The 12,467-nt window shown below is 36.5% G+C and overlaps 2 protein-coding genes across 2 annotated transcripts; one reads left to right on the plus strand and one right to left on the minus strand.

The window, feature by feature from the left end:
• Positions 1–64: 64 nt before the first annotated feature.
• LOTGIDRAFT_229966 (hypothetical protein) lies at positions 65–7,281 on the plus strand. The gene is made up of 8 exons (XM_009046142.1): positions 65–127; positions 935–1,089; positions 1,598–1,651; positions 1,941–3,258; positions 3,626–3,749; positions 4,217–4,567; positions 4,936–6,447; positions 6,621–7,281. Exons 3-7 carry the CDS (start codon positions 1,618–1,620, stop codon positions 5,212–5,214), a joined length of 2,106 nt encoding a protein of 701 aa, XP_009044390.1. The 5' UTR covers positions 65–127; positions 935–1,089; positions 1,598–1,617; the 3' UTR covers positions 5,215–6,447; positions 6,621–7,281.
• A 103-nt stretch (positions 7,282–7,384) lies between these two features.
• Positions 7,385–12,200, minus strand: LOTGIDRAFT_229967 (hypothetical protein). Its single transcript, XM_009046143.1, has 5 exons — positions 12,161–12,200; positions 11,343–11,656; positions 9,558–11,028; positions 9,193–9,316; positions 7,385–8,485 (listed from the first exon to the last, which is right to left on the minus strand). Exons 2-5 carry the CDS (start codon positions 11,632–11,634, stop codon positions 7,934–7,936), a joined length of 2,439 nt encoding a protein of 812 aa, XP_009044391.1. The 5' UTR covers positions 11,635–11,656; positions 12,161–12,200; the 3' UTR covers positions 7,385–7,933.
• Positions 12,201–12,467: the final 267 nt, after the last annotated feature.

The following is a 12,467-nucleotide window of genomic DNA, read 5'->3' on the forward strand; positions in this document are numbered from 1 at the left end:
AAAAAAATGGTTACGCTTTTGTCAATTGGATAAATAAACCTCGTTTTCAATTTAGGAGAGTCGGTGCGTGGGTGAAAAGAGTTGCTCACTAATTTCCAAATAAAATTAATTTTGCTACAAAATGCAGGTACGTAGCCGACAAAAAAGTTCTGCATCTGTAAGGGATTAAATTAGAAAGTCTTTGGTATCAAAATTACAACGAATTGTGTCGATACGATGATGTTATCTTCTGATGAAATTTTGTAAAATACTGAAAAAAATTAATATGGCGTCCCCGGCTAGTTTCATACCGGAAATCTTTTGCTTTTTTAATGCATTTTCTACATATCTTTTCCTTGCTATAGCAAATATTCTATGTCTATGTGCACATATTAAATTTTTGACAAAATTGCACTTAGTCTTTGCAGTGAGTTGTCTTTCAGTGGCGCGTTATGGTGCTGAAAATTAGTTAGGTCACTTTGACCTCATCGTGATGCACTGCAGGGAGTGCCAAACAAATTCCTTTTCTAACAAAGAAACTGCAGAACCCATTACCCTGTCAATCATGCTACTCCTTCTTGATATATTAATGTAAAACCCAATATTTTCATTTAGTGTGATCTACACTTGCAATTTTTAATACCAAATGAAATCCTTATAACCAAAATAGTATTCTCTGAATCTTCTTCCTTGTGCTTGGATCTTGAAATTTTGTACTAAAGCACCATTTCAAATTAGCATATCTCTGCTACATCTGGAAATGCAGCTCACTTGCACATTGAAATTCCTCTGCCATATTTCTAGTAAAATTGATTATAAATTCACTGAGCCATACTTGACGAAAAGTTATTCGATTAGCATAATTCAATTTCTATGAAAGTTAATTACTATGTTTTTCTTGATGAAATTGTTGAAATTCACTTGCTCTGTATGTTCTTTCCTATTGAATTTTTAGGTTTGATGCCATCCACTTGGACCATTTCAAAGAGAAATCAAAAGTTGTTAGTGTCTTTTATAATCAGACACACTTGAGACTGATATTATCGGCATTGTGCCAAACTTTGAGAAATTTTGGTGAATTCGCAACAAATATTTATTTGAAAGCTGAAGGTAAATTCAACACAAAAACAACCGAGGGTAAACTCCTTCAAATTTTGGCTAATTTTGAAACTTTTTATTTATTTTTTTTTAAAGGAGAGGTTGTTTGACAAATATTTATTTAAGATTTTTCTGCAAATATTAAATTTCATAATCAATTTATTTCAAATCATAATTAATAATTTTCTTCATATTTCACTCATTAAAGTAATGTAATGCCTGTGAAACTTTTTCACTTTTCATTTTTATCATTTTTAAGGCAATGCAATTCATTGATTAAGCATTCACATGAATACCCATTACAAATAGCTTTGAGTGATCTTGAAAACTATGCAATGTGGTGTCGAGTTCCTTGATGGTGAAATCTTGGTGATGAAATTTCGGTGATTGGTGATTCATGAGTAAATGCTTGGTTCTTGAGATTTTGTTAAAGTAGGGCTTTAAAAATGTCAAACACTTCTCCAGCATGTGTTCAATTTCCTCGAGTCGTCCCTTATGAGGTTTTCCCTATCTTTTGTAGGTTACTAATTGTAATTCAAAATGGCTGGCAGAGGCTGGGGCAGAGGAGGCCGAGGTACGTACAAAAATTGATTAATTCACTGCAGGACTCTTGATTCTGCTGTATTAGCCAGTCATGTATGATTGATCAAAACAGTAAATCGTCTGAATGCGATTTTTATGAATTCATTTCATTTAAAAATGTCATTTGAATTTGTTCATCAAATCATGTCTAACAAGTAAATCATAAAACACTGGGACATTTTTGTCATATTATTCAGCAAGCATTCTTGTGGAATGAAATTTTCAAGAATATGTACTCTTTTGTTTCTAATAGCCACAATGTATTACACCTTATATTTCAGGAGGGCCAAGATTTGGAAAGAGACCAATGGAATTTCAAGGACCATGGCAACCAAAGAGACCAAGAATGGGTATGGGAATGGGTCCACCCCCACCATTTGATTATGGACCCGATCCAGGAATGAGATTTGGATTCCGAGGACCCCCTCCTCCACCACAAGCCTGGGGTAGACCAATGGCACCAGAATATGATTATCCTCAAGAATGGGCAAGCCCTGAAGAAAATCTGCAAAAATTTATCGAGTTTGTACTGTTCTTTCCACCACAAGGTGGCAGCATTAACACAGTCCAGAGAGCTTTGAATGACAGTGGAATCGATCTTCGACTCCATTGTAAAATGGATGACGTGAAAGATTCTGAGGAACCGGAGGTTGAAGGTGAACTCCATCTCGGAACTTTCTTCCTCAGTAAAGGAAGAAGAAAGAATCGAAACTTGCTGCGAAAGTTGCTGTTTGATATTGCGTATTGGAAACTAATGACAAAGACAGTGGGTGAAATTTGTCTAATGAGCAACGAAGAGTTGAGAGAAGCTGAGAAGAAGCCAGAAGAGACTGAAAAGATGGAGACCTCTGATGACACTGAAACAGCAGAAACGAAACCAGACGTCCCAATAAAGACTGAACCTGGTACAGAAGAGGCAACGGAAGAAGAAAAGCCAGCTGAAACGAGTGAAGGAGAAAAATCTGACGCAGAGAAGAAAAAGACTCCATTAGGACGACGATCCAAAATGTCATTCAAATACTTCAGCCCTAGACTCAAGGAAAGGCTCAAGCATATGAAACAAAGTTTACCCAAAGGAAAGAAAGTGTACAGTATTGCTGATATGAATATGGCGGCTGCTTCCTGTGGAATGACCTTGACCTTAGTACATTATCGTCAATACAAATCATCAACGGAGTCGGACCCTGTTTCCTGTGAAATCTACGCAGATGAGATGTACCTGAGTAAGGGAGAAGGGGCAGATCCCAAAGAAGCTGGGAAGAATGCTTATATCAAATCCAGAGACTATTTATTGAGCACGCCGGTTCACGTCATTATAAAGGACCAAAAGCGACTGTCGGAACTCAACAAAGATGATCCTTTGATTCTAGACATCATCCACAGAGGCCCCTTCCATGAAATTGGTTCCAACAGCGGAAATCTGAAAGCCTGGCAGTTATACCCTCCCACTACTGAGAAGAATACCTTTGATATCATCATCTTGGAGCATGCAGAACAAAAAAATCAAGCTTTCTTTAAGATTTTAGAAACTAGCGCCACACAGAATGGTATGGCACTAGATTGGTGTGTTTCTGGTAGACATGACGATGCTCCTCAAAGGTGGGTACCATTTAATTTTTCACCCTTAGCTGATCCATGTCAACTTCAACCAATCCTGAAGGATGTTTTCAACTTTTAACTGCATCACAAAATGCTGGCGCTGGAGAGGGTAGAAATTTGATTGGTTAAAGAAGGCATCAAGTTACATGAAATGGTTATTTTGACAAACATTCAAAAGGGCTATTGTTAGACCCTAACTGATGAAAATAAAGGCTGATGAAAAAGGAACAAAAAGATCTTATCATTTGAAGATGGGCTGTTGTTCATTCTGTTAGATTGTTGAAATCTTTATGACATCTTTTGACTTAGTTTCATACATTACAGCTGACCCAATCATGACGTAACTTCATTTTAATTTGTATTCCAGGTGTCAGATCTTTCTTCAGAAGAGAATGATAGCTGATGCTAAAGCTCAAAATAAAATGAAAGCCAAGAATTTTGCTGCAAATCATGCTCTCCAAAGATTCTCAAATTCACAAACCCTCATTAAGGTAGGTTTCTATAATTACTTAAACCAAATTTTGGACAAGAAAAAATAAATCGTAAGAGAAAAACTGATAGCTCTTACCCAAAGATCTATATGTTAAAACAACAAACAAAAAGGAACATTTGGCACAATATTAGCAAAGGCTTGTAATTGGCAGTAATGAAGAAGCCACTCTAGAGGGTCAACAGTCTTCATGAAAGAATTAGCTTCCAAATTTGTAGCATACTCTTTTCAATACAAAGCAAAGTCGAAATGGAGATGTCTATTTGGTAGCAAATTGGATTCTTGTCAGCTTGGAAGTAATTGGTTGCCTTGGGTCGAATCCTACTCAAGGTAAAGAAACTTCTGATGCCACTGTTGGTGCTTCAGGTCGCCTGCTTTTAATCCCCATTATTAAATGATAAAATACATCATCAAAAGTCTGTGCAATATTTAAATATTTATATGAAATTCTCGAAATTCTGATTGCAGTATCAAAGCAGAGATTGTACCAAAACAACCTTCACTTATGAAGAGATCCAACAGAAAGCTATTAAACTAAAGATGGAGAGTCCTGAAGTCAAGCAGGAAGTGAAGCAAGAAGAAAGCATGGAGACTGATGCTGGAACAGAGGAAGTCAGCGAAGAGAAGAAACAGCAGCAAGAGATGGAAGAATGGATCAACAAAGCCTTGGACATCGAACTTCAGAATTTCTTTGGTCATGATACTGTGGAAGAAATGGTCATGGGAGCTGATTTTCCAGACCGAGAGCAGAAGTGGGTCAGGAAGCAGGCCTATGCAATGGGTGTTCATACTTTTTCTATTCCTGCCAAACGAGTACAGGTAAGACCACTTTCTCAGCCATTTTGTTTTGATGCAAGGAGTTTTATGCCCTTCTTTTCTACTTCTGATTTTTTCTTTTTTGGGTTAATTTTCTAGATTCATGAGTTCAAAAATAAGGATAAGAAATTTTAGGTACTTTCTTGTTGAGACTAAATCAGAATGTGGAATGACAGCTATGAACTTCACTGTCTCAAAGCGTCTAGACTTCCTTGGATTTAGCCACTGAAATTCTCTCAATCCAGCCACAAAACAGTGCTTGTTCCTCTAACATAAAAAATTCGCATAAGAATTTGTCTGGAGTGTGTGAATTTAATGCCAAGACCTAGATAAATGATCATGTTGTAACAAAGTCTTTGATTCTCTTCCAGGTTTTATTCCAAAGTAGATCACACACAGCAGACAAAATCCTGCAAGTTCTTTTAGAAAACGATGGAACTTTTGGTCGTTACAAACTTTACCAAGTGAAGCAAACAGATCAAAAAACAGCTAAGAGATACTTGAACACTGAAGAACAAGCAAAGGCAGATGAAGAAAAGGCAAAGAAAGAAGCTGAGAAGGCAGCTAAGGAGGCCGAGAAGGCTGCTGCAGCTGAAGAAGTACCTAAAGAAGAACCTGCTAATGGTGATGAACAGATGGTCACTGAATAGGTTGTTGGGTGGAAATTTATGAATGCCAAATTTGCTTGTTAATATGCATTTATTTGCCCTCAGTTGTGAATGATAACCAATATTTAGGGTAGAAAATTTTGAAAGTTGTTGGATTGAACTGCATCAATTTAAAGATTTCAAAGAGACAGAGTTGGCAACTCGAATTGGCCCTTAGTCAAATGGAATTGCAAGTTCCACAGATATCTGATTGAAAATTGGAATGGTGCAGATCGATGCTATCAAATTCTTGGATGCCGGCGATGACCATTCAGGGTTAGAAAACTTGTTCACAATCTCTTGAATTGACCAATATACCGGTATTCACCACTGGGGGTGGAATAGGTGCATTTAAACAAGACTTCCAAATGGTGTGATAAAATCACAAAACGTGTCCTTGCAAGAAGTATTTGTTCAATACGTGGTTCTTTAACTTAAGTTGTAAAAACTTGACTTCTATTTGACCTGGGCATATTGACAGAATATCCTTACAAATGTTCCAAAATCTCTAGAATATGATTTGTTCTAATTATAACTGCAGCAATAAATGTCATATCTTGGGACTCCAAAATTTAACTAAGATCAAATCCAGATTTTCAGAAATTAACTAATCTGATTGGATAATAAAAGTAGATTGACCAATCAGATGATCGGAACACTAAAATCATCTTGAGTAAAGTTTTTGAAAATAAGGCTCCTGAAGATTTACGAATCTAACTTAAAGATATTCCTGCAAGAAGTCCCTTGCATTTAAAACCCTGCTCAACATGTCAACTCTGAAGCTCTCAAAAGTATGTATTTGTTAATTTTGTTTTTTGTATTTTTGTAGTGTTGTTAATTATTTTATGAATCAAAGTTGTCCAACAAGTTTTGTGCTTTTAAAAGGTCTTTGTCTAATTTCTTATCTTAGAAGTGTTACTTCTGTTTCATGTCCTAACTGGATATATAATTTATAACTTCTGTTAAATTTCATGTTTCATAACAGTAAGATACTGACAGTGACCTTGAGTATTTTGAAGAACCCAAGGCTATATATCATGCATGTTGTTATTTATAAAATATGGTATTCATTTATTATTTAAATAGGCCCTAAAATCAACGTCAAGTTATTAACTGTGTCTAATACCTTGACATCATAAAGCACTTTACCTGTATTTAGGATTCGTTAAAAGTAACATTGTCTATTTTGAAGAACCCAAGGCTATATATCATGCATGTTGTTATTTATAAAATATGGTATTCATTTATTATTTAAATAGGCCCTAAAATCAACGTCAAGTTATTAACTGTGTCTAATACCTTGACATCATAAAGCACTTTACCTGTATTTAGGATTCGTTAAAAGTAACATTGTTTATTTTGAAGAACCCAAGGCTATATATCATGCATGTTGTTATTTATTAAATATGGTATTCATTTATTATTGAAATAGGCCCTAAAATCAACATCAAGTTATTAACTATGTCTAATACCTTGACATCATTAGGCACATTTCTCATATTACAGATTGCAGCGATTTGATTGGATTATACCCTAGCAGATACAGCCAATAAAACATTTGACAAGAAGTATGTAAACATTATGGCTTATTGTTTATAGACCTTAGGTCGCTAGCATACAATCCAATCAACACGTTACATTATACAAGAAAAGTACCTGATTGTGTCAAGGTATAAGAAGCAGTTCTTTTTGTCCAGACTGCATTAATTCATTGCTTAAAATAATGTTCTTATATGGGCCTATTTCTTTGTCATAAAGCTGCGTTTACACTGCCATAAAAATTAGCCCACTTGAAATTACTGTTATTGTGGCAGTCTAAATAAGGCTAAATTGTTGTTCAGTTAAATAGAAAAGAAAAGAAAATGTCCATTTTCAATCATGTTGTTTCAAAGGTTTTTCTATTACTTCTTAGTTCAATATTTCTATTGTATCATTTTAAACGTTATTTTGTAGTTAGTTCGAGGGACATTTAAAAAAAAATTATTGAAATATTGTTATTTCTTTGAATGGAAAGAAGAGAGTGCTTGCTTTTCCAGTGGAAAAAATGGTGTTCATTTATACATTTGAAGCACACATAAGAATATTGTCCATTTTGCCTCCTGTAGAGGGCTCTGGCTGTATTCCCATATACAATTAAATCAAATCGTTCATACAAGCTTCAACATGCATCAATAGTTTTCAGAATACAACTTATATAAAATCTTTATTCTGACATTTGATTTCAATGACAACAGATTCAATCATGATCTCCTAAATGCTTGGTTAATATATATGAAGGACTCTAAATGTAATGACTGAATTGCTATACTGAATGGTGAAATATAAATGAATGCAGTTATTTCCCTTTGAATAGGCATTCTACATATAAATACATAGATAGCAATTTGTAACATAATAATTGTTATTTCTTTTTTTAATATTTAGACTTTTGCAGGAAATTGAGACAAAATTTGCAACATAATTGTATACAAGATGTCAAAACGAGTAGAATTTGGTCAAAGTTTTTTTCTAGATGCCTTTCCCTAACAAAAATCCTTAAAAATATAAAGTTGGTTGTAACAATTTCTTAAAGTTGGACATATCTAAAATTACCAATAACAAATTTACAACTTTGTAGTTTGCCTCAAATTTTTCGAATTATAAAAGCACTCTACTCCTGATTCAAAATGAAAAACTTAAAATGCTTATTTTTACAAAAAATGAAATGAAAAATCCGTGAAATTTATTCTGTTTTGATCTCCTCTTCAGCAGTAATGGCTTCTGCTTCGGCTTCAGCTTCAGCTTCAGCTTCAGCTTGGGCGTGTCTCTGCAACACATCAGCGATACTAGAGACCTCTGGTGGATGTAGTTGTTCTGTTCCTTCTGTATTGAAATAAGTTATCAAAAGCTCGTCTTGGCGTTTCTGCATCAATTTGTACTTTCCATTTACACAATTACTTTGGTCTAGGGTTTCAAGCATATCGGTTGCAGTAAACATTTTGCGTTGTAAAATCAAGTGCCTGCGTGTATCTGAAGGTTTTTCCATGAGGGGGTAATTATTTGTTTCTGCGTACTTTTTCACATGTTTGCGTAAGTCGCCCGAGATATCTTCGTTGAAAATGACTGGTTCTAAAGTTCCTTCTTCAATCTTCTGCTGGATGACTAACTCGATGGCTTGCAGCAAGAACGGTGCTAGTTCCTCCTCGCTTGGCTCCTCCTGTCCACTGAGCTGAATTGCTTGTTCCTTCAACTGTTCATAAGTCAAAGTGGGACAGGAATAATCTACTGGAGCACACTGGAATAAAAACAGGGATTATAAGAATTGCCAGAACAGGCCAGTCATGAAATATAGATATGGATTTATGAATGCCCAGAACCGCAAAGATAAGACTTCAAACTTCATTTAGGAAACCTTATGGTCGTTACAGCGAAATCTTGGACAAATAATACAAATATGTTTCTTGCATCTCGACTGATTTGTTTGGTCAGGCATAAAATTGATCTGGTTGTATCTCATGATGTTGACCATTATAGTAGTGGCTGGTGTCGCATGCAAAACAAACTATGCTTACTCTTTTCAAAACACCTGATGGTGCTTCTCTTTGGAGGAGTCACAACTTTTACTCTTCATTTTGCCATACTTTAGACAAGATTATGACTAACTGGAATGTCTAGCTTTTATGAATTTTTATGCTAACCTCTACACATGCAAAGATTTTTTTAGGAGTAAAGGTTGTAACCTTGTACTAATGACAAAGTTACGAAACCACTGGCACAGGATTTTATGGGGTTGCACATGCTCAGTTTGTGGCACACAGGGGCTTGGTTTATTTCCCATCAGAAAGCTGAAGGATTTTTCCATATCAGTCTGTTTAACCTGCATCACTGATAAGGAGAAACATTTGAAGGTATTCTCAACCTCTCAATTGATCCCTGCACCTCCAGGTGAGAGTGCAAATATCTAACCCAAGCGACTCCAGAATTAAAACCCACTATGCTTACCCTAATGATAGTATGAGTTAAACTGTATTCGGAGATGATTTTCTCTGCAGCAGCTTTTTTGGCATTGACTTTTGATGAGCCTCGAACATCAGCTACCAGCTTAGTCTGTAGGAATACCATACATCTGAAATAAAGATTGAAGCTATAATTTAGGTATTAGGGGTTGAGAGCCGAAACCAGGCTGAATCTCATAAACACCGGCATCAGAATTGTTCCTACCTGTAGGAGGATTCTAACCCACCTAAACACCTAGCAGACTACAATCCACTGACTGATCTATTCCACTACCACTTACAAGGGGCTAGAATAAAAACCCCTTTAACATTTTGCCTACTAAGCTTAAACCTGTATCAGATTAGACCTACCTGCAATTCGACTTGTCATCTTTGGCTGATAGAACCCATTCAAACAACATATGAGATTTAGTGGCACTGCTTTTAAGATTATGGAATGGGGCCTTGGCTTGACTGGCTTCGAACTCAAATATGACAAGATCGTCAACGTTTCTGTCTTTATCAGCTGGGTAGATATCATATGTTTTTAAGCTACCATTGTTTGAACCTATTTCTTGATAATGACCTCTGTAGACGATGTCCAAAATATTGGGGTCATCTCTATCTAGTTCAGAGAGTCGTTTGCTATTCATTAACATATTGTGGACTGAAGTTCGTAAGAAATTGTCTCGTGCCGATCTGTAAACTTCTTGTTGAGCTTCCTGGAAGTTGTTTCCGCTTCCACTACCCAGAAACATCTCATCAGCATACATCTCACATCTCATGGGATCAGATTCACCAGACAATTTGGTCTTCTTGTAGCAGACGATACACAGCGCCACCTGGCAAGTGTATGCAGCAGCCTCCATATCAGAATAAGCGTTGCTAACGTGAGTTCCAGTGAGGACTTTCTTCATGACTTGTAAACGAATGATCAATTTTGGGCTTCTCCATGTTGGTCCCTTTCTACGTCCATCGCGACGTCTGTCATGCTGACCATCTTTTTCCTCTGATTCTTCATCTTTCTCTTCCTGATCGCCGTCATCTCTGTTATGCTCGCGACTATATTTGACCTTAGTTTCATAATGGCCGTCATCAAATTCAACGTGGTAATTGCTTGGACAAATTTCATTAAAGGTTTTCGTTATCAAAGTGTAAAGTCCCTTTTCAGCACCTAGTTCTTTGGCTTCTGTTTTCGTAGGGGCTTCAACTTCCACAATTTTGAAACCAGCAGCATAAAATGTACATTTGTACATACTGCAAATGACGTCATCTTCCTCAGGGACTAAATGGTAGACCAGTTTGATGGCTTGTTTGGGGTTCATCTTATTTCGAGCATCTTCCAGAACAGCAGTGGACGTATCTTTAGTGAAAGGATTCTTGAGAAGAAACTGGACAAATATGAACAATTTTTCTTCAGGTGAGACCCGGCGGCCATCTTGTCCTATCTTGATCAGCTCTGTCGATTTGGGGCCAGGTCCGTCAAAGAATTTGTACTCTCCTGCAATGACTTTGTAAACTCGTCCATGATTCTGCATCCCACCATAAGCGTCCATTCCGTGCTCATCAGCCTCAATCCCATCAAGCAACTGACGAGCACGTCGGTGAGAAATATTCGGACCACCATCAAAATATTCGTAATAATCATCAACCATGTCTTCCATGTTGAGGTCCAGAAGAGATTTAGGGGCATCTTTTTTCTCTCCGCTTTCTGAATTTTCTTTGTTTTCTCCTTTATCTCCCTCCACGCCTGGTAAAAGACCATCATCAATTTCCAGTTTTTGACGCTTGGCTTCCACTTCAAACGTGTCATCTGCTTTTGGTGCTATCTCATCTTCAGAATCTGCAAAAAATAAAAAATGAAATTTTCAACTCTGATGTAAGCTTACTTGAACTAAAAAAGTAGAAGAAAAAAAACACTTAAATACTGGTAAAACTTCATGTGGACACTGTAAGCATTGATTTGGACCATTCCTATTTTCAATCAAACGTCTGTGGTTCTTACTAACAGAATCCTTAATACACATAAAAAGAAAATGACAGTTACAGTTCTTTGGTCAATAAACTCATTAAAGTTCTATCTTGCCTTAAGTAGAATACCAAAATGGAGATTATATCCTATTTTTCAGTAGGGCCTTTAATTCTAGTCAAACTCACCTCGATATTCCCAATAATCTTCATTTCCAGGGGGTAAAACAACGGGGGGTTTAAAGTTAGGTCCCCCTCCACCAAACCCTGGCCCATATCCAGGTCCTTGACCATACATATCATTTCCTCCATCATATCTGCCAGGTCCATCGAATCTCCCTCCACCATCAAACCGACCTCCCCCACCATGTCTGTCATTAAAACCTCCACTTCGTCGATCACGAAATCTTCCCCCTCCTCCTCTATCTCTCCTTCCACCTCGATCTCTGTCACGTCTATTATCTCTGCCTCCACCGGTCATTCTGTGGATTAAAATTTATTATCTGAAAGAACAATGGTTTTGGAATTTAAAATTTTTTTAATCATTACCAGTACGACACTAGTACTTTAGTTTAGGCTTGAGTTGAGAAAGCATTTTTACCTTGGCTGGCAGCCTACAAGTCTATTTTTATCAGTGCTCTCCAATTGCCACTGCGCGAGTTGTTAATTAATAATTTGGGATGTTCTCATTAGACCTACTAACAAGCTGACTTAATTGTTGGTAGGACTCTATTAGGGCTTCAGGCTCCCATACAGTGTGTTTAGATGTTTTGATTCAAATTTATAAGATGCAACAAAACATTTTACGGCAACGCATTCGTCTTATAATAAAAATAATGGCCATGGACGTGGTCAAGAAATGTTCAATAAACCAAATACTGAAATTGGAATGTTGAACTATTCTACTTTCCAAGGGGCTGCAACAAGCTGATTTTACCTAGTAGACGCAGCACAGCACAAATATTATCCTGCAAACTACCGCGAAACCATGAAGCAGGAATTGTTACCTATTTTTGAAAAGGATGCCCGGCTTTTTCTTCTTTATTTTTTTCTGGCACTGTTGATTTTAGAGTAGCGTCCCTTTTGACGGTGTAAAGGAAATTAGTGCTGTAAATAATAGTCCTTTCTAACTATGAAATTTTTATGACTATAAATGCTCAGATAGGGAAATTTTACCATGAAAATTAACTAAGTAACCTCAATATTTGCTTTTTGTGAATTTTTCATTAATATCATCACTCAAGGGTCATACAATATTGTTCAATTTACCCCGGATTTTTTTCACGAAATAAGAAAGTTTGCTCATCACCGTCA

The sequence above is a fragment of the Lottia gigantea genome (genome assembly GCF_000327385.1).
Source record: "Lottia gigantea unplaced genomic scaffold LOTGIsca_10, whole genome shotgun sequence".
Classification (NCBI taxonomy): Eukaryota; Metazoa; Mollusca; class Gastropoda; family Lottiidae; genus Lottia; species Lottia gigantea.

Coding starts and splice junctions, on each gene's coding strand:
- LOTGIDRAFT_229966 (XM_009046142.1), top strand. CDS start 1,618: ATGGCTGGCAGAGGCTGGGGCAGAGGAGGCCGAG. Junction 3,259..3,625: donor CATGACGATGCTCCTCAAAG/GTGGGTACCATT, acceptor TTTGTATTCCAG/GTGTCAGATCTTTCTTCAGA. Junction 3,750..4,216: donor ATTCACAAACCCTCATTAAG/GTAGGTTTCTAT, acceptor TTCTGATTGCAG/TATCAAAGCAGAGATTGTAC.
- LOTGIDRAFT_229967 (XM_009046143.1), bottom strand. CDS start 11,634: ATGACCGGTGGAGGCAGAGATAATAGACGTGACAGAGATCGAGGTGGA. Junction 11,029..11,342: donor AGATTATTGGGAATATCGAG/GTGAGTTTGACT, acceptor TATTTTTTGCAG/ATTCTGAAGATGAGATAGCA. Junction 9,317..9,557: donor GATGACAAGTCGAATTGCAG/GTAGGTCTAATC, acceptor TCTTTATTTCAG/ATGTATGGTATTCCTACAGA.